The 23,153-nt window shown below is 44.3% G+C and overlaps 1 protein-coding gene across 1 annotated transcript in view; it reads right to left on the bottom strand.

Annotated features, from left to right (window-relative positions):
* Nucleotides 1-23,153, bottom strand: part of LOC126187859 (M-phase inducer phosphatase-like) — a 352,923-nt gene that overhangs the window by 219,510 nt on the left and 110,260 nt on the right. Inside the window, exon 3 of the mRNA XM_049929174.1 lies at nucleotides 3,161-3,203. Coding sequence (XP_049785131.1) covers nucleotides 3,161-3,203 — 43 coding nt within the window. The remainder of the gene's footprint in view (nucleotides 1-3,160; nucleotides 3,204-23,153) is intronic.

Raw genomic sequence — 23,153 nt, 5'->3', positions numbered from 1 at the left:
CTTTATATATACCAGCGATCTACGAAACTTACATCTCCCACAGAAACAATGGACACATACGACGGTCGTTCAATACGTAATGCCCAAAATTTTTTCCTCCATATTTATTGTTAAGAGTCAGAATTTGGTGACAACATACATCAACATGTCTTGTCCATGTCCTAATTTTCTACGTCGTCTCCATCACGTTCTATGGCCGTACGCCAACGTTGTGGAAGAGCATGTATTCCTCGAATGGGGCCTCCCGGCCAACAATGCCATAGAATCATTTCATTTTTTATTCCCTGCTAGTAAAAGCTCTTGTCCCGCAGGCGTAGCCATGTTTTCGCTGCATGACATACTTTCGTCATCTTCAAATTGCGTTCCCTGTAGAGACTTTTAAGCGGTCGAAGGAGATGGAAGTCCGTGAGTGCCATGTCTGGACAGTAGGGTGGATGAGGCAGTGATGTCCAACCCAATTTGGCGAAGTGTTCCCGGGTTCTCAGACTTGGGTGTGGGCGTGCATTGTCGTATTGGAACAAGATTTCTGCTGGATTCTTGTCCGATCGAACACGTCGGAAATGGTTCTTGAGTTTATTCAGAGACTTCACATGTGCCTCTGAATTAATGGTTGACCCTCTTGGCATCACAGCCACGAGAATGACGCCATCAGAATCCCAGACGACTTTTCCGGCACAGGGTGTTGTTTGAATTTCTTCTGTTGTGGTGAATGAGGATGATACCATTCCATGAACTGCCGTTTTTTTCTGGGGCAAAGTGGTGCACCTAGCTGTGGTCCCCATAACGATCTGTGACAGACAGTCTTCTCCGCCGGTCTCAAAACGCTCCGACAGTTCTGATTAAATTACCTTCCTTTGAATCTTGTGGTCCGCTGTGAGTATTCTTCGAAGCCATCGAGAGCACCTCTTTGGATATCGGAGAGTCTTTATCATCGCAGACGCACTTCCAATGCTGAACGACAACTATAGAGCCAATTGTCCGACAACTATAGGGCCAATTGTCGAGTTCTGATGCGCCTTTCGGCACGAATAATGGCACCCGCACGATTCTGCTTGTCTGGGGCAGTGACTGTGACAAGATGTCTAGAGCGTGGCTGATCCTGGAGCTTGTTTCTGCATTTCCTGAGGCTTTAACTTTCTTTAATTATCTGTACTCCAACTGCAGCATCGCCATACAACGCACAAAAACGTTTATGGATGCTCACCACGGTTTCTTTTTCTGCACACAGGAATCCAGTAACACCACGTTGCTTTTAACTTGAGTAGTATGTAGACGCCATTTTGACGCTTTATTACGGCTCTGCTACCTAACAGAACGGTTCGAAACTTCAATGGCACACAGTTCAAACATCAAATGTGAACCACCAACAAGGAAGTTTGTCTATGTACATTAATAGCTTTTTTTAAAAAATGTGGTGCATTACTTATTGAACGACCCTCGTATGAATACAAAGACAGTATTGTAATAGAGAGCACTTGCCACTTACCTAGTATTCTTCTTCTGTCCAAATGAATTCACAATCGCTGGGAGAAGTATTTGCAATTCACTTACCTAACTCCTTTTCACTAGGTCCCAGCACACACTTGAATGCAAAAATGAGCTTTGTTCACTTTGCGAAATTTTGCGTACACCTTACAGTATACCGCTGCAATAGAACCATCTCCATATACAGTGCGTGAAAAAAGAAGTGAAGCACCCCGAAAACATGGTCGGATGTCACTCACTCTGTACACGTACACATCTTCTGCCAATATGTAAATGAGGAGTTACAGTTCCGTGTTACAGGTATAACGGTCACCGGGGGCATTAGTGTTGTTCGTGTGTAGTGTTGTTATCCAGACTGGTAAAGTGTGTAAGAGCGTTGAACACGTCAGATGTTGACTGATGACTGTTTAGAACACGGAAATGCCACGTACTCGCTATAGGCAGTCTTATTAGCACTGGAGAGAGTTTGAAAGGGGGCTCGTATAGGGTCTCCATTTGGCCGCCTGCTCGAATCGTGCAATATCCAGATTTGTGGGGCGTTCAGATGGGAAAGTTGCACTTGGACTGCATGGGAACATGAGAGGTAGTCATTCACCGTCATGTTTCCTGTCGACCACGTCTGAATACGAAGGAGCATCGCCGTATTGTGCACCAGGCCTGTAGTATCTTCAAATGTGCATCTGCCATCTGAAAAAAGTAATGTACTTCTTGCAACATTCTGTGGCGTTATGTGCCACTGGCCGGAGCCTAGCAGTGGCTGGGCTAGAAAATTACCGTCCCATGTGTAGGCTACCATTAACACCGAAACACAGAAGACAGCATTTAGAATGATCCTGTGGTTATTAATGAATGGCATGTCTTACTGTGTTCAATGACGATTTGCGTTTCTGGATTACCCCGGATGATTATCTTTAGACTGTGTGACGGCTACTCTTCTAACGCTTTGGGGCACAGCAGTGTTACTCCTGACATCTTTGTGTGGAAAGCAATCGAATATGGTTTTAGGTCACGGCTGGCAGTGACTGAGCGAATTCTGACGGCACAATGGTGTCATGGACATCCTGCGTCCTGTGCTACCACTCATATGGCAGTATCGTGGCGCCGTTTTTAAAGAGGACAGTGCTCGTCAAAACCTGGCTCATACGTCTATGAACTGTGTGCCACGTGTTGAGGTACTCCCATGGCAAGCAAGATGCCCCTTCTTTCCTCCCCCCCTTCCATGTCTTCGATAGAACATTCGTGAGACTGGCTCAGACGTCAACTCCATCACGCGGACGGTATCCAGGTTATCAAGGGCCAGGTGGAACAGCTGACGGTCAGCGTGCCCAACATATTTAAGACACCGCTCCCAATTGGGTGAGAGCATGCATACAGATCAGAGGTAGTACAATGCCATACTTGTAAGTGGGCTCATACTGAAGTGCTTTGTAAACTGCACATTTTGTCATCATTGTAGTAATACCATATACTCCCCTCCACGGTGCTTCACTTCTGTTGTCAGGAAGTGTAGATGGGATGACAAGCTCTACACGCCAATTACGTCAATAAATGTGAAAACGTTATCAATGATCTGACTCTTCATTCTAAAACCACTCATTCCTCCCTAGACAAACGATCATCACGCCGAAATAGAATAATACATAAAACGTGAGAATTTCATGGGGGAAAATCTTACCTGCGGTCTTTGGGTGGAGATATGCCTGCAGACCAACCGGGATCTGAAACCGAGAGATTTCCGTGTTTCAAAATAATCATATGCATGGATTATCTTTTCTACACTTAAGATCAAAGTTCACAGTTATCAAGTCAGTCAATTAAAAGCCTCAAATTCTATAGGTAAGCAATTACAACGAATATTTTTAACGTAGTAACATAATTATGAACATCTTGTCCTGCCTTGTCTCCTGCGAAACGTATCAAACCCAGAATGCAATTTTCACTCTTCAGCAGAGTACGCGCTGACATGAAACATTCCGGCAGATTAAAACTGTTTGCCTGACCGAGACCCAAACTCGGAATCTTTGCCTTTCGCGGGCGAAAGTCCAGAGTTCAAGTCTTGGTCTTGCACACAGTTTTAATCTGCCAGGATATTTCATAAACATATCAAATGGGAACACTGTAGGAACTTAACTGCCACGATCCCTATTTGTGGACCGCATTCTTTTTGTCCCATCAGTTGGCAGTAGAGTCTTTGTTTTCATGCTGAATAGCTTAAATATTTGACAACAGTCTGAAGTGCGCGACAGAGCAGAATCAAAATATTGCGTTTGGTTTGTTGTGTAAAGTTGAATAAACCATAAATCGGATGGTGAGTCATGTGATACGAATATCAGATTTTCAATTGTGTTATTTTTGCATTATTTTTATCACTCCGTCAAATTAAGCTATCATATTTTAAGTTTGTAGGTTACAGTAGCTCACAAACTTTCTTCGTTCATTTAATATTAGAAAAAAAATTTTATTACATGTTTTAAAGCGATACCCATTCGTGGATCGTGGCTGATACCAAGTATTTTCATACAATCACAATCACTGTATCTTATTTTACTTTTTTGACACATGGGAACCAGAAAGTTCCTCACACTAGCCGAAGTAAAAGATATGATACATGTTCCTAACTTTCTCACCGAAGGTGGTGGAGGTGGTGGTGGTGGTGGTGGTGGTGGTGGTGTGACATAGTGTAGAACAGAGGTGTGTTTCAGAAACAGTGAGAAAAAATCCATTGGGACATTATCTAGAAAGAACTTAAGAGAAACAAAGAAGACGTGTGATATGCAAGAGGAACGTAAGAAAACAACGTAGAAAATGTAATGTAGGCTTACATATGATTGGTATTGAACAGTGGCATCAATATGTTTTTTACTTACACAAACGTAAAACATCAGTTCATACGAAATGTAATTTATGTCCAAATAATTAAAAATAAACAGAACTGTAAAATATTACCGCAAATAAAATCTGTTTCCAATTAATCCTTTTTTTCATGTCATCTGCCAAGATCCCCATTTGGGGCTTTCTGAAAAAAAAAAAACACTGCTATACTTTTAAAAAACGTATTCTGTAGATAAAAGTGATGTCAGGTTCAAATCTCTTACACAAATATACAGAATTTCTCAGGAAATTTTAAAAAATTGGCAGTTAAGAAGGTTCACAGACTAAAAGCGATGTAATATTCCTATGTTTTCCACCATAACTTTCGTATTAATTTATCCAGTACTTTATTTCCAGTTTCACTCCCAGAACGAATTTACCCTATCTGATTGTTCCAGTACTTGTGTTTCTAATTTCACTGTTGCAAACGTTTCCCTACTGTTTGTAACCATGAAGGCGAGATGACAGGAGATACGGAACGTCGCTTGCCGTTCTCTAACATCAAGAGAGCGAGAAACAGTAATCAGAACCAATTAACATACGCAGGAGCTCAAACTGTATGAAAGCTCTCGACTGCCGCGGTGACCCGCGCCTCTAACTCCGTGCAAGCATCTTGCCATTAGTGAGAAGTATACAGGCACACTTTAGAGTGAAACGAGAATAATCATACCGAAGTTTAAGCCGATTATTTCATTTACCTGCAGGTGTTTTGTAGGCTATAGCCTGATGCTATCGTTACAGCAATGTTGAACTCTTCGGAGCTGTTACACTGGCTAAGCTGATAAACGAGTAAACAAAGATATTTCTCGAGTTTAGGTTGATAGGTTGTAATTCTATGAAATACAGAAGGGACCCATAACAAGATACTATAAAGATCTGAGGAGTAAAACTATCCAACTACTGCAAGAAATTTGGATGTCCCCCCCCCTCTCTCTCTCTCTCTCTCTCTCTCTCTCTCTCTCACACACACACACACACACACACACACACACGAAACTGCCACATGTGATGGCTGTCTGACCAAAATGAGAAACCAGATGCTACTAAAACACAGTGGGCAGGTCGGTGGAGAGGGGGGAGGGCAGGTCGGTGGAGAGGGGGGAGGGCAGGTCGGTGGAGAGGGGGGAGGGCAGGTCGGTGGAGAGGGGGGAGGGCAGGTCGGTGGAGAGGGGGGAGGGCAGGTCGGGGGAGAGGGGGGAGGGCAGGTCGGGGGAGAGGGGGGAGGGCTGGTCGGGGGAGAGGGCAGGTCGGGGGAGAGGGCAGGTCGGGGGAGAGGGCAGGTCGGGGGAGAGGGCAGGTCGGGGGAGAGGGCAGGTCGGGGGAGAGGGCAGGTCGGGGGAGAGGGCAGGTCGGGGGAGAGGGCAGGTCGGGGGAGAGGGCAGGTCGGGGGAGAGGGCAGGTCGGGGGAGAGGGCAGGTCGGGGGAGAGGGCAGGTCGGGGGAGAGGGCAGGTCGGGGGAGAGGGCAGGTCGGGGGAGAGGGCAGGTCGGGGGAGAGGGCAGGTCGGGGGAGAGGGCAGGTCGGGGGAGAGGGCAGGTCGGGGGAGAGGGCAGGTCGGGGGAGAGGGCAGGTCGGGGGAGAGGGCAGGTCGGGGGAGAGGGCAGGTCGGGGGAGAGGGCAGGTCGGGGGAGAGGGCAGGTCGGGGGAGAGGGCAGGTCGGGGGAGAGGGCAGGTCGGGGGAGAGGGCAGGTCGGGGGAGAGGGCAGGTCGGGGGAGAGGGCAGGTCGGGGGAGAGGGCAGGTCGGGGGAGAGGGCAGGTCGGGGGAGAGGGCAGGTCGGGGGAGAGGGCAGGTCGGGGGAGAGGGCAGGTCGGGGGAGAGGGCAGGTCGGGGGAGAGGGCAGGTCGGGGGAGAGGGCAGGTCGGGGGAGAGGGCAGGTCGGGGGAGAGGGCAGGTCGGGGGAGAGGGCAGGTCGGGGGAGAGGGCAGGTCGGGGGAGAGGGGGGAGGGCAGGTCGGGGGAGAGGGGGGAGGGCAGGTCGGGGGAGAGGGGGGAGGGCAGGTCGGGGGAGAGGGGGGAGGGCAGGTCGGGGGAGAGGGGGGAGGGCAGGTCGGGGGAGAGGGGGGAGGGCAGGTCGGGGGAGAGGGCAGGTCGGGGGAGAGGGGGGAGGGCAGGTCGGGGGAGAGGTGGGGGGAAGGGGAAGTGTATGAGGGGGGTGGGAGCAATTTTTCAGTTTGTCTTATATTAGCAATGAAAGGACTGCCCAGAAATGCCATTGACGTTTCATCAATCCGGTACATGCTCTCATGAAACTCCACAAGTATTCCCAACTTTGCCCAGCGGATTGGTGAATTTTAAGCTGTTCAAATACTACAAGTTATCATCTAGTGTCCTCTTGCTGGCTTAATTATACTGATTCTATCAAAATTTGTAAACTTATCTCCAGGTGGTTTGTTACCATGGAGGCAAATATGACTACCTCAGTCCCTCGACTGGTGAAATGCTGCGCTGTACGTTTCTTTCAGATTTTTACATTTTCAACTGTCCATGGTGTAGACGGGGTGTGAATACTTACAATACTCTTTTCCTGCATCATACTGTACGACCTGAACTGTATCAATGTGTGCTGGTGCACACATTCGTTCTTCGAATAGCTAACATCGTAATACTGGTTTCTGCAAACATTTCCAATGTCTCCAGTTTCTACTCTTCTGCTTCTGCCACAGGCCATGTTTCAGCAATTTCTTACTTAGAAGAGATTTCTTTTAGATTTTTGTTTACAAAGCAAAATTTATAATTTCTGGAAAACTTAATTAACCCTTGCCATAACCTTTAGTTCAGGAAATCCGTGCCCAAGCGATTGGAGACGTTGCATGCGAAACGTATCAGCGTGATGCACGAGACAAGCGCTATACAAGCCGACAAGCGGATACCTGTTTATACTGAGGTAATAAAAATCATGGGATAGCGATATGCACGTGTACAGATGGCGGTCGTATCGCGTACACAAGGTATGAAAGGGCATTGAATTGGCGGAGCTGTCATTTGTACTCCGTTATTGATGAGAAACGGTTTCAGACGTGTTTACGACCGCACGACGCAAATTAACAGACTTTGAACACTGAAAGGTGGCTTTCCATTTCGGAAATCGTTAGGAAATTCAACAGATCCACAGTGTCAACAGTGCGCCGAGAGTACCAAATTTCGGGCATTATCTCTCACGACAGGCAACGCAGTGGTCGATGGGCTTCACATAACGACCTAGAGCAGCAGCGTTTGTGTAGTGTTGTCAGTGCTAACAGACAAGTAACACTGCGTGAAATGAACGCAGAAATCAACGTGAGACGCACTACGAACGTATCAGTGAGGACAGTGCGACGAAATATGGCGTTATGGGTTATGGCAGCACACGACCGACCCACAGCTTGACACTGTAAGCTGGTGGCGACGCCATATTGGTGTGGGTTCTGTCCAACTGAACCGATCACTGACTGGAAAAGGTTATGTTCGGATACTTTGTGGCCATTTGCATCCATTCATGGGCTTCATGTTCCCAAACAATGATGTGAGTTTTATGGATGACGACGGGCCATGTCACTGAATCACAATTACTCGTGACTAGTCTGAAGAACATTCTGGACAATTCGAGCGAATGATTTGGCTACCCAGATCGATGGCATGAATACCACTGAACATTTATGGGACGTAATCGAGAGGTCAGTTAGTTCACAAAATGCTTTACCAGCGACACTTTCGCAATTATGGACGGCTTTAGAGACAGCGTGGATCAGTATTTATGCGGGGGACTCCCAACGACTTGAGTCCATGTCACGTCGAGCTACTGCAAAAAAAAATGGCTGTGAGCAATATGGGACTTAACATCTGTGGTCATCAGTCCCCTTGAACTTTAAACTACTTAAACCTACCTAACCTAAGGGCATCACACACATCCGTGCCCGAGGCAGGATTCGAACCTGCAACCGTAGCAGTCGCGCGGTTCCGGACTGAGCGCCTAGAACCGCGAGACCACCGCGGCCAGCTGAGCTACTGCACTACGCCAGAAAAAAAGGTGGTATTAGCACGTATCCCATGGCTTGTCACCTTAATGCACAGCTACGCGTGAATCTGCTCTTGTAGACCTTAATACCTATTTAATTCTTGTTCCTTAATTTTTTCCATCAATAATTCAAAATATAAAATGTTTTTACACCATCATTTCTTTAACAGATATTATAATATTACTGGGCGTTTTCGGAAGTGACTGCTTCGGAAGGATGGAATGTAGTAACACGACGTCTAAAAGTCATAAACCTTAGTTTTCCTGCATGGCATGGCAGTTCCTAAAGCATTGTGATAGATGTAACGCCACTGTACACACGGTGCATCCCCAGGTAGTTTCGATTCTTACTTTGTGTTTCGTGGTTACATTGCACATCCATGCTTCTTTTTTAAGCATCGGATCGATATGTTTTAGGAAAAGGGGCCCAATGTTGCGTTCAGAATCGAAACGATGTTTCATCTAGTGATAATTGAAGCTTTTCGTAGCCCGGCAATTTAACGTTTTTTAACATTACCTTTGCTATATTTATTCGGTGATCAATATTTCTCCGGCTAGGTATAGAATTTTTGGTATCGTATATTAAGTAGAGCCACATCCGACACAAAAAAGTTTGGTCCGACTTTCGTTCCTAGGAGTGTCTCTCGTGATGTTTACGTGCAATTGTTTCCACGAGACGGACTCGTCGAAATACCATATGGGGTTAAAATAGAAGAGTGATACAGAATTGTTTGAACTTTATTTTTACTTGTTTCCTTTGATGTGCAATTGTTTGTTTGTTCAATCAATTACAGAATGCCTTTCTGACGTACTATTCTTTGAGTTACTGCTTTCCACTGACTAACACAATTGTGAAACCAAACAGTATTTCTTTTATTTTTAATAATCAGTGCCTTTTTGTTCGGCAATGCGGTTAGCTCGTGACGTGTCAGACTGGTAAGTAATAGTGCTGAGTGCCTTCAACTTTACTCAATTGCAAGGCACTCTGAATCGCCCAAGTTTTGGACGTGGACTTTAGTAGAGGTACTGAATCACGAAGTCCATCCAAGAATGAAAACCTCTTAGTCAAAATTCGAACATTTTGGAAATAGTTATTTATATTCTCCACTGAATTACATTACTATAACCACCGCAGGGAAACAACATTCGGAAAGCTTAGTATTTGACCTATGAGTACATCACGTGCGAAGCAATGGCTGCTTACGGGCACGAGGAACAATGTCGCTGAAAAAATAAAGCTCGTTAACTGTTTACGTGTCCTGTGCATCGTTAAGAGTACTAGTATCTTCGTAGTGAGCATTCGTCTACAATCACATGAGCTCCTAAGCCCAGTATGTATGACGCAGCAGAACACCATCTCAGTAAACCAGACATGAACTGGATTTCCAACCATTGCTCAAAAAACATTGTTTTATAGGAGTTTCTAAGTACTCTACACAAACGGTGTCGTTACCAACGCTATCGACAGAAAACGATAATTTAACAATGTTTGACTTTTCCGTTGCTGCTTAGTGTCTGAGGGCCAATACTCTGCAACCATTGTTCGAAGAACACAGGGACAGTGCTGTGGTTTGATGACCATGTTCATGGCATTGCCTACACGTATTTAGCCACACGTTCTCTCATGACACGTCGGTTGCAAATACATTCGGTTGTATCATATTCCCCTGAAATCAGTGATTTTCCTGCCATACGAATAAGTGTTCCCAAGTGAGTAATGAGCAACACGATTTCCTCACTGACCTCAGGTCTTAACCAGGGGAACACTTTTGGGACAATTTCGATCGCCGTGTTACCTGTGTGAATACTTTATCGTGGACTCTTCCAGTTGGTCTGAATCGTGAACCCCAAACGCTGATACCTCTCGGTACTATCAGGCACTCACAATAATGTGAATCAACAATGTATACGTTAAGTGCATTATTCTGACAAGACGAGGGGTAATTATGTCCAGTCACCTGTAGTGCAACACACAGATGCTGCAGGCTGTGTGTCTGAATGTGAGGGACCTCTGACCACGAATGTGTGCCTCCATTGTGCTCTTCCCATTACTGGCTGGCACTGCTTGTAGCCTGACACGCAGTTTTGTCGTCCTGAAAATTACCCCCGTCTCAATGAAGTTAGTTAAAGCATACAATATCCGCAAGGAGAAATACGTATTCAAATCAGTGAAGGATCTCTCTTACTGCTGCTGCTGTTCTTGTCCTATATTCGAGATGTTCTCTTCTCCCCTCACCCCACCCCCCCTCCTCAACACAAGACTTTCCTTTATTACTACGTCGTGATGTCCCAGGATAAGTACAATCAGCTTACCCTTTTTAAGTCAAATTGTGGACTAAGTTCTTTTCTTCCAGATTCGTTTCAATGTATGCATCAGTTAGCCAATCAATCCATCAACTAGAAAATATTTAAGCGACCATAAATCCGCTCACACCAGTTCGGCGAAAAGAAAAAAAGAAAAAGATTATCCTCTAGTTCAATTTATCAACAACTGTCGTTCAAACTGATGCCTTTCTTACGGGTACGTCTTTGCTGTTACAGGCGCATCTTTAGGATTGCAGGAGCAACAGCTTTTGATTTTTGTAATCCAAGAACCACTGTCGTCGATTCTGAAACTACAATGGCTGCAGTACAACTTGTAGGTCGACCCTTGTGTGCGGTACATGATATTTTATAGTTCCCGAGTTCGCAATGACCGATGTCGGCGTCTATCACAGGTACCTTACACTTTCGTCACTTCAATAAGTGAATAGCTCACAAATTCACTGATTGACGAACATTGTAAGCCGTTGCCTAAAAAGACGTTCTAGTGAATATCCGACACACTCGCCGTTCTAGTTCACGACACGAAATGGCGATGTCTGTTGTAGAAATTTGCGGTAATGGTCTAACAGTAAAACTTAAGAATTAGCAGTTTATGAGTTCGACGGTGTTCCTGTTAGGATACGGGATACACTGCCGTAGTAGCTGCACCGGCACCTCCATTGTACAACCTGTCGCGACGCAGTGAGGTGGGCCGACGTAACAGCTGTGCTATTCCGAGGGAACACGGCGCATGGGGAGACGGACTCGGCGCGCTGGCCTGGCGCAGTTCCGCATCCGCCGGAAATCCTCGCCAGAAGGGTCGCAGACCTCTCCACGACGGCCACCACCTTGGGACGCATCGGCACGTGCTAACGAGGTGTCTTAATTCTCCGGCAGTAAGGGCGGGAATTCTGCATCGCTTAGTGCAAATACTTTATATCCACAGGAAATGTACTATCAGCAGATATAAATGATATAGCAATAGCAATCACAGGGGGTACCCTACGTTTTTGAACAAGGTTTCGTCTTTACAGGCCTACGCAGGCAGTTTCATGAAAGGTGACAGAAAAAACTTCCATAATTTTTCTGCAAAGATAATAACAATAATAATAATAATAATAATAATAATAATAATTTCAAGTCACCGAGGTATTATTGGAGTACTGTAGAAGTTACGCTGTTTCGCTTCACTGCCTTCATTTCGAACGCTCGCACACAAGTTGTGGCTATATGCGCCTCGTTAGAGGGGTGATAGGTTATAATCTGCTACTTTTGGAACTTTCACTACACTACATTTTGCCGCAACCGTACTGTACAGTAATTTGGTCTGACAGTGTACTCAAGGCACGCGGCGATTGTCAGACACCCGATTAACACAAAGAAGGCTCCATAAAATGCGTGTCTAATTATACTTCGAAATGAAAATGATAGTTCGCCACTTGGAAAATGAAGTACACGTCGCGACTGACCAAGTAGACACCTGTCTGGGGAGTACAATAGCAAGGTGTGTGAAGTGGAACGGATGGCCACAGTTTGACTGACCGTATAAATTGCAGTCTGCTGTCTCAGATTAACACAACCGCTAGTGACCATCCTATGTGAATACGAGATCGGCAATATCTTTACACAGTCTACAGGGACACTCAGGTGATACATACAAAAATCAAGTTATGCTCGTCTAATGAATATGCACTTAAGTACGCAAATAATGTTACAGATGTATGATTTCAAACTAACTACTGTCAAGGGACAATTTTCAAGAAGCTTAACCAAATTCTGTTAAAATATGAGCAATAACTCGTTCACAAATTAGAAAGGAAACAATAATGCTACTAATTTTACATAATTACTGTAAATTGACTACATATCGAGAATAGCAACCAAACTGATTTTCCAATTACAAATACACTGCCATACAGCATCGAGTTCACAATTAGAGCCACTAAAGTCAAAGAGGTACACTATGTGATCAAAAGTATCCGGACACCTGGCCGAAAATGACTTACAAGTTCGTGGCGCCCTCCATCGGTAATGCTGGAATTCAATATGGTGTTGACCCACCCTTAGCCTTGATGACAGCTTCCACTCTCATAGGCATACGTTCCATCAGGTGCTGGTAGATTTCTTGGGGAATGGCAGCCCATTCTTCACGGAGCACTGCACTGAGGAGAGGTATCGATGTAGGTCAATGAGGCCTGGCACGAAGTCGGCGTTACAAAACATCCCGAAGGTGTTCTATAGGATTCAGGTCAGGACTTTGTGCAGGCAAGTCCATTACAAGGATGTTATTGACGTGTAACCACTCCGCCGCAGGCCTTGCATTATAAACAGGTGCTCGATCGTGTTGAAAGATCCAATTTCCATCCCCGAATTGCACTTCAACAGTGGGAAGCAAGAAGGTGCTTGAAACATCAATGTAGGCCAGTAGCGATAGTGCCACACAAAACAACAAGGGGCGCAAGCCCCCTCCATGAAAAACACGACCACATCACAACACCACCACCTCCGAATTTTACTTTTGACACTACACACGCTGGCACATGACGTTCACCGGGTATTCGCCATACCCACACCCAGCCACCTGATCGCCAAATTGTGTACCGTGATTCGTCACTCCACAGAACGTTTTTCCACTGTTCAGTTGTCCAATGTTTACGCTCCTTACACCAAGCGAGGCGTCGTTTGACATTTAACGGCGTGATGTGTGGCTTATGAGCAACCACTCGACCATGAAATCCAAGTTTTCTCACCTCCCGCCCAACTGTCATAGTACTTGCACTGGGTCCTGATGCAGTTTGGAATTCCTGTATGATGGTCTGTATAGATGTCTACCCACTGCATATACATTACGACCCTCTTCAACTGTCGGCGGTCTCTGTTAGTCAACAGAAGAGGTCGGCCTGTACACTTTTGTGCTGTACGTATCCCTTCACGTTTCCACTTCACTATCACGTCAGAAACAGTGGACCTAGGGATGTTTAGGAGTGTGGAAATCTCGCGTACAGACGTATGACATGTGACACCCGATCACCTGACCACGTTCGAAGTGCGTGAATTCCGCAGAGCACCCCCATTTTGGTTCTCTCACGATGTGTAATGACTACTGAGGTCACTGATATGGAGTACCTGGCAGTATGTGGCAGCACAATGCACCTAATATGAAAAACTTATGTTTTTGGGGGTGTCCAGATTACATAGAGTATATGATAACGTTACACAGAACATACGTTACTTTGCGCTAGCCACAGAAGTCTACTTGGTGGATGAAAACAAGATCTTGAGAAAGGAGGTAAATCCAACACTGAAATAATAACTCTCAATGTGCATAACAGCTCAAGTGAGAGTTTAATTCTAAAGACTTAGTATCCCTATGTTGGGATGACGACCAAATAACGAGACATAATAGTATCAACAATGTTTCTGGTAAGAATTCAACGTTGAAGATCATTGTCTTAACAAATCATTTACGAGCACTTAGAAATGAGTGTTCGGATGAGCAATTGAGCAATAAAACCTGCATCCACACTCTGCAAGTCAGAGGTAGCCATTTCTGTTGTAGCATACATTACGTTTTCTTTCCGCTCCATTCGTGAATGGCGTGGGAAAGATCGCTGTCTATGCGCGTGCTGTTATTTGCCTATTTTATATGTTGAATGTCTGCGGGAGAGGTACGTAGGGGGGGGGGGGGGGGGAGGAAGAGTGTTCTCCGATATGGAAATTCCGGTTGCGGATGCAACTGAATCTACGTGCGTGGCCATGGCATCAGAAAGACTAAATCAAGAAGAGTTTCAGGTTTCTCGAAAGCACTAGTACCCGTGAATACAGTGACATCATCAAGATTACTTTACTGCTTGAGTACGTTGTACGCTAATAGTGGTGTATGGAAGCTGCAGCAGTTTACATTCGGAATCTACAATATTTATAACAATCACCCAGACATATCTCAAGTCCCTGAAGAACTGACGTTTCAGTGTCTAAGTTTACTTAACATCTTACTACACTAGTTTAAGAAGCGATTAGCGAGCGAGGCGTTGATTAAATATGACAGTGCAATAAGTCTTATAGAATGGAACACTGGCACTTAAGTTAGAAAACTGGCGTCAGTATCTCCGCAACGCGATTCTGTATAATATGTCGCATGGTAATCGGCTGGCAGTGAAGTCAACAGAGAATCATAGAAAATGCCCTGTAATGTGTTGCACATCGTAACTGAGAACACTGCTTCTAACAGTGGGAGATTTATTCAATATTAAGGGCTCGTTATGCCGCTAACAATCCATGGCAGAAAGTTGGGGTTGACACACTTATATCTGCCGTCGGAAAAAAGAGGCCGAAATTAATACGGCAATGAGCATTCCAAACATAACACCGGGATTATACGCATTCTAATTGCTCGCAAACAACTTGACGAAAGCGACTGATTCGACGTAGGCCGAAAACAAGCACACTGGACAAAAAATAGTGACCAGTATTTGATATCATACTAAAACCGCCGAACACCGCTTCCAGCTTTGATAATAGTCTCCAAGGAAGAGTCAACAAGTTTCTTCAGGATGTCATATTCAGCAGTAGCCACCCAGCCCTGTGAACAAGGCTCCTGCCCTCTAGGAATAAGGAAGTATCAACTGCCTATTTATCGTGGAAAAAAAGGCAACACCTGGTCACTGGACATGTTGAAATAAAATCCGGGTTCATGTTGACGGTAATCTCACCTAGGAGGCCCAAATAGTGGTACGAAAAACAGCATCTAACCGGCCAGAACTACATCCTCCTCTCGTTGTGGATTAAATGTATCTTCGGGCAGTCTGTGCCTTCCAAGCTTTCAATCATTTGAGAAGAGGCAAACTCTCGAACCAATAGACCTCATTACACACTTCCAGTCAACTATTGTCGAATTTCTGTTTTGTTTGGCCCGTTGAAGACGTGCACTTCGATGTCGCAGTTAGTAATGGCATTTTTGTGAGTGCCCTACTCCAAATAACCTTCCCAGCATTCCTCAGGAACTGGGTGAAATGGACTTCAATTCTCTAACAGCCGAAAAAAATAAGACAAGGTGTGAGCGCCGTCAGCGCAAGAGACGAGCTGGTTCACGGGATTAGCGCTCTCCAGCAGCCGTTGTCAGCATTATTTGGTTCACAAAACACACAGTTTCTTTACAAAAATGGACGCGCGTAAGTATCTGCGTCAGCTCTGTTAGCGACTGTCTTCTTAGACCGGAGAAAATCGCGAAGAAGATTCTGGATTCACTGATGGCCTGAACAGCGCATTGCTGGTACGGGAACAACACTACATAATACTGCACGACGATATGAGATAGCTATTACTAGAAGTTATTCGTTAACTCAACTGAATTTTCACTCCTTTTCCAATTTTAAATTGAATATAGTTAAGGTATAGTGTCTAAGGTCAGTTTGCGCATGTGTAATAGCCGTATTCTCGGCATTCCACTGACTACCAGTATTCTGAAATACAGTGCTTCATTAAACAGATTTCAAGATCAACATTGATTCGAAAGGGAGAGATCTTTCCTAAGCCGCTCACCATCATTGAGAAAGATACCGGTATTTACCGACACAAACATGAACCAGTGCATAAACCCAGAAATTAGTATATAGGTAGGCCCATATTTCACAGAAAGTTTCATAATAGCAAAAACTGCTAGTGAGTACTTCCACAAACAGACCTGCATTCACCTTAGGACTTCTGGCCATGGAGGAAACATTCCAGCCCAGTCGGTGGCCTTCGCAAGAATTCCAGGAAATACATTACTTGTGATAAATATCGTCGACTTTTGAGCTGATACTTCCATTAAATGAATAAGGAAGACACAAAATTTTACAACATAAAAGGTGAACAAAAGCATTAGGAAGGAAGTGTTCGTGGACACACTGTCTTTCTCTTCACAACACACCATGCTACCAACTGCACTACAGCTTCTACATAGAACCGGGGATTCCGTTCGTGGCCTATATTGTATATTGTGGCATATTTTGTGTAACTACTTTTAACAACCAGTGTAATTATTTGATAAATTGCAAACTGTACCAAAAATATGTGCCTTCGATAGAACATCATTGCATCATCCTAGCATTGAAACGGTATACATTCGTACCGCACGCTAAAAACATGAACCAGAAGAAGTCTTTACCTATCCATATGTAGTTTTCTCTCATCTCATTATAGCAAATTGTAGCTAAAACGACGCCTTTTCGACAGATCCTCAATGTGTTGATGCTTTGAAATAGTTTGTACTCATACCACGTACTCTGTGAGAAAGAAAATCCACCAAATACGATGTTTAACTCAATACATATGGCGGCGCCTATGTTCTGTCTGCGACGTAATGCGATCTCGTATCTCACTGGCCACGTTCCTCTCCACGAGGCAAAAATCTGACATGTCCAGATTCTTTACTTCAGGCTCCACACTGTAGCGGAACGTGGAATTCCACATTGTGATATCAGCAGCCCTTCGTTTCGTGTCCCGTGAGAGGACCGCTTCAGGATCTTTTTATGGTTACTGTTCTTACACCATGTTAAGTGGATGCGAGTGGAACATCGTTCCTTGTAGACGTACAGCTCGTGTTATTAGATCAATAAATCGGGGAACTTCACGCACAGTGTGGTCATGGGCTCGTCTAAATACGAATGCTCCTATATGACTTTTCACGTCTCCATCCCTACCATCTTAACTGCACTGATTCCTTAGAGTCAACTAGCAGGAGCACACCAATTCGCTTTTACGACTCCGTACAGCCATTACGTGACTTTTGAGAGCGCCATCAGTGAAGTAGTTTTGTTGTGTGCTACGAAAAGAAATCGCGGAATTTAGAGCAACGATTATGACCTCAAAGTTTGTATTGTACTTGGGAAATTCATTGGTCTGACCTTTAGAAAGTTGAAATAGACCTGGGGGGAATATTCCTTACAAAGAGCACAAATCACGTTTGGAAGGCAGAGAACACGTTCAAGATTAATCTCTCTCAGGGAGACAAACTTCGAAAACCAACGAAAACTTAGAACCCCGTTCATAAATAATTTTTTCCTTCAGGACAAACTATCAACGAAGTGTTTTACAATGGCGTCCTAGGAAAGCTCAAGAAAAGGGTGAATGGAGTGGGAGCGGACGCTGCAGGCACGTGGATGGTGCAACATGATGCCCCACGTCACGCGGTAACTTCTATTACCGAATTTTTTACCTCAAAAGGCATTCCTATTGTTACACAGTCCCCTTAATCAGATGATCTGAGTCGTAGTGACTTTCTCTTTCCCCGAAACTAAAAAGTGTCTTACACAACGTCATATTTGGGTTCCGGAGAACATTCAAAAGAATGTGACCGAAAGGCCCTGCCCGTTGAAGCCTCTCAGTGCTCCTACGAGAACAGGAAAGACAACTTTGCAGGTGTATAGCTGTCGAAGGCAATTACTGTGAAAAGGACAAAACTTATTTTAAAAAATAAAAACTTTGGTACTTAAAAACTAGTCTCATATTTTCTCACACACCTCCTAGAAACGTTATTCTACGATCTTTCGCAGTGGATGGTGTTGTATGCTTGTTCGCTTCCCGTCTAATTATGATCAGAGTAACTACTCCAAAGGGCGGAGGAACGGATAGAGGTCCAGGGCACCCTCTTGCCCTTGCGGTGGGAAACTGTTCCTATAGGCGGAAGGATCAGCAATGGTCAACGGCATGAGGACACACAAAGCAATCGAAACCACTGAATGAAAGGCACAAAGCGTATCCAAAGGACATGCTGACTGTAATTGAAGTGCTATGATGATCTCTCCATTGGCCAAAGATTCCGGGCTAGTCCTCCATTCGCATCACCAGGAGGGTACTGCCAAAGGGGAGGTGACCATGACAAAAACATTCATTGACCTACTACGAATCGGGGCGTGGAACGTCAAAAGCTTGGACGTGGTAAGGAAGCTAGAGAATCTGGAAACGGAAATGGTAAGGCTTGCTCCAAATATAGTGGGCGTCAGTGAAGTGAACTGGAAAAAAGATACGAATTTCTGGTCAGACGAGTATAGGGCAATATCAAAATCAACAGCAAAATTTTATAACGGGAGTAGGATTCGTTATGAACAGGTAGGTAGGGTAGATAGTGAGTTAATGCGAAAAGTTCTGTGATAAGGTGGTTGTTCTCAGAATCGACAGAATGCATGCCGACGTCGCAAACCGAAGATGAAGAGACATAGAAAGAAAGCATATGAGGATACTGAACGGGTAATTCAGTGCCTAAAGGGAGAAGAAAATCTAACGGTCATGGGGATTAGAATGCGGTTGTAGGGAAAGAGTAGAAGAAAGGTTTACACGAGAAGATGGACTTGGTAACAGGATTGACAGAGGAGAAAGACTGAGTTTTGCAATAAATTTCAGCTGGTAATAGTGAATATTCTGTTCAAGAACCCCAAGAGGTGATGGTATACTTGGGAAAGGCCGGGAGATATGGGTCGGTTTTATTTAGATTACATCGTTATCAGGCAGAGATTCAGAAATAACATACTGCATTTTAAGGCGTACCTAGGAGCAGATACAGACTCACATCACAATTTAGCAGTGATGAAGAGTGGGCTGAAGTATAACAGACTAGCCATGAAGAATCAATGCGCAAAGAAGTGGGATATGGAAGTGCTAAGGAATGAAGAGATACGCTTTACGTTCTCAGAGGCTATACATACTGCGGTAAGTGACAGGACAGTAGGTAGTTCAGTTGAAGAAAAACTGACAACTCTAAAAAGGCCTATCATAGATGTTGGAAGCAAGACTAAAGGAACACTTGTCTGATGAAGTGATAGAAGAAACAGGAGCCCATATAGTAGAGGTAAGGGATCCAGTATTAGAATCGACATTTGATAGAGCTCTGAACGAATTATGATCTAATAAGGCAGAAGGAATAGATAACATTTCATCAGGATTTCTAAAACCACTGGGGAAGTGCCAACAAAACGACTATTCACGTTGATGTATAGAATGTATCAGGCTGGCGATATACCATCTGACATTCAGAAAAACATCATCCATGCAAATCCGAAAAATTGCAAAAGCCGACAAGTGCGGCAATTAACCTACAATCAGCTCAACAGCTCATTCAACCAAGTTGCTGACAAAGGATAATGAACAGAAGAATGGAAAAGAAAACTGAGGATATGTTAGATGACGATTAGTTTGGCTTTAGGAAAGGTAAAGGCACCAGAGAGGCAATTCTGACGTTGCGGTTAATAATGGAAGCAAGACACGATCATAGGATTTGTCGACTTGGAAAAAGCGTTCGACAAGTCAGATTCTGAGAAAAATAGGGATAAGCTGTAGGGAAAAACTGATAACATACAATATGTACAAGAGTCAAGAGGGCGTGAGACAGGGGTGTAGTCTTTCGCCCGTATTGTTCAATCCATACATCGAAGAAGCAACGACGTAAACAAAATAAAGATCGAAGAGTAGAATATATTCAAGGTGAAAGGAAATCAATAATAAGATTCGCTGATGACACTTATCCTCAATAAAAGTGAAGAATTACAGAATGTGTTGAATGGAATTAACCGTCTAGTGAGTACAAAATACGGATTGAGACTAAATCGAAGGAAGACTAAGTAATGAGAACTAGCAGAAATGAGAACAGCAAGAAGCTTGTTACAAATTGTGTTCACGAAGTAGACGAAGTTAGGGAATTCTGCCATCTACGCAGCAAAGTTAAGGAATTCTAGTACCTAGCCAGCAAAATAACCGATGATGGACGGAGCGAGGAAGACACAAAATGCTTACTATCACCAGCAAAAAGGGCATTCCTGCCCTAAATTGAGGAAGAAAGTGCTGAGATGTTTGGAGCACAGCGCTGTATGATAGTGAGACATGGACTGTGGGAAAACAGGAGAATCGAAGTATTTGAGATGTGGTGCTACAGAAGAATTTTGAAAATTAGGTGGACTGATGAACGAGGAGGTTCTCTGGACAATAGGCGAGGACAGGAATCTATATGAAACACTGACAAGAGGAAGGGACAGAATGATAGGACATCTGTTAAGACATCACGGGATAATTTCCATGGTACTAGAGGAACCTACAGAGGGTAGACATTTGAGGAAATAAGTTGGTAGTGCTACTCTGAGATGAAAAGCTTGGCATGGGAGAGGAATTCGTGACGGGCTGCATCGAACAAGTCATGACTAAAAAACGGGGAACAACTTCTTACGAACACCTCACATGTTTTACATTATTTTCCGTCTTCAATAATTGTTCTGACCGTATCTCTGATCAAATTATTTCTCTCCGATTTCCTAGTACATGAATTCGATGTCAAAATTGTCAACAATCGACACTTTTCCTAAGACTCAGTTGGTTGAAGCAGAAGCTGATAAACTATTATGGGAAACTAATAGCATTAGCGTAATTTACTGCTTATAACTATCTCAGCCTTTTTAGAGGAGGAAACGAGTTAATCACAAAAATGTTTGTAGTGTTGATTCCTAGCGTGATTAATCTGTGCCGGTCTCAAAGAGGTTTCGCCTGTCCCTGGCGTCGCATTCATATCACAACCATCCGCCAGAAGACAGCACAAAACCGCTGAGAACAATGTGCCCCTACTACCACTTTAATACAACAAGCCGCCAGGGCGACATGAACAAAGGCTTCCTCATAATTCGAATTTCGGCACAGCTGCTTGTGGGTCAAAGCCCGGAGAACGCTCTCACCAAGAACAACAGGCACCCGCATGAGTGTTTCCGGCGACGGGGTGCTACTGCCGACTACCGCTCGCGATATAGTCCGCCGCCATAATCTTACACCGCTCAACTTCCAAGAAAATGCTATCACACGTCTTATAATAGAGTGTAAATGTAGAAAATCTGAGCACTGAAATGTTTCCAACAATGAAGGAAAATACTGCAAAATTCTGATAATTATGGGCAAGAATTACGCACATTTTTGCGTGATCAAACACTGCTCTACCGAAGGAATGGGTCTTCGACTGAACTGTTAATTATGTGACGACTCTCGACTGCTGGTGTTTTTTCACATGTCTTTCTAGTAACACAGTCTACCCATTATCGTGTGACCGAGGTTGTTTGCGCCTATGGGACCTACCTAAAACTAATAGCCTATGGGACCTACCTAAAACTAATATTTTAGTGAGGTAACTTTTCACAGTTATTTTAGACTTTAAGAACCGCATATTACCAGTTAGCTGAACGACGATGTACTCTTTATTCTTTACCGGTTTCTGTCATACAGACCATCACCGGAAGTAAAAGCAGTAGATCAGATGAAGTGCTTTCCCATCTGACGTACCAGTTTTTCTTCCTGTGACGATGGTCGGTACGACCGAACCCGGTAATGAATGAAGAGCAATCCCAAAATGGTTCAAAGGGCTCTGAGCACTATGGGACTCAACTGCTGTGGTCATCAGTCCCCTAGAACTTAGAACTACTTAAACCTAACTAACCTAAGGACATCACACACACCCATGCCCGAAGCAGGATTCGAACCTGCGACCGTAGCAGCAGCTCGGCTCCGGACTGGAGCGCCTAGAACCGCACAGCCACCGTGGCCGGCCGCAATCCCAAGAGCTGATGGTTAAAATGGAGTTCTTCAACCTATCTAATACTTTAATAGGAGAAATCTCCGTAGTATAGAACCCTTTTGTGTTTGCCTTCAAATAGTATCTCATCACATATACTGCAAGGCAGTTTAGTTTATGCAGCCATTCTACTGCGACGTAACTGAAGTTTAGAAGGAAGCGAACAGACGCTTCTAATTAGATTCCGAAGAATTTGAATAACTCTGACCCACAGTCTCAGCCGGCCGCGGTGGTCTAGCGGTTAAGACGCTCAATCCGGAACAGCGCGACTGCTACGGTCGCAGGTTCGAATCCTGCCTCGGGCATGGATGTGTGTGTGATGTCCTTAGATTAGTTAGGTTTAAGTAGTTCTAAGTTCTAGGGGACTGATGACCACAGATGTTAAGTCCCATAGTACTCAGAACCATTTTTTGAACCCACAGTCTCATAGTTTATAGAAGATTACACCATCCCAAGATTAGATGTAAACATTCGTGCTGTGCTAAGAATTGCTGGTTCATATTTAAGTACAACTGTTTCCACAATTTCCCCCAACATCTCAGTTGTGCGCGAAATTGCCACCTTTTCGAAGTAAGGCACATACTGACAATAATGGTAAGACAAAAAAATTAAACACTATATGAATTATGATGAAAGCATTATTCATTACCACAGAAAATAGGAAAGTTACAGTTAAACCAGAATGAACAAATGCCCTTGCCGGACCACAGTAATATTAGTCTGTTTCTTTGTACAGTACGTGCTAGACTGTAACGCATTGGCATTTCCAATTTTCTCATGTATGTACTTATTTAAAATAATCAGTAGCTCCTGTTCCTCTCAAACATCCATCAACAGTGGTAAGATTTGCCGACTGCTGAATTTAGCTGACTCAGATGATTAGCGATGTGCCAGTATCGTTTAACATGAATACAACATCAA

The sequence above is a fragment of the Schistocerca cancellata genome, chromosome 5, assembly GCF_023864275.1.
Source record: "Schistocerca cancellata isolate TAMUIC-IGC-003103 chromosome 5, iqSchCanc2.1, whole genome shotgun sequence".
NCBI lineage: Eukaryota > Metazoa > Arthropoda > Insecta > Orthoptera > Acrididae > Schistocerca > Schistocerca cancellata.
This window is presented reverse-complemented; position numbering and strand designations above follow the sequence as displayed.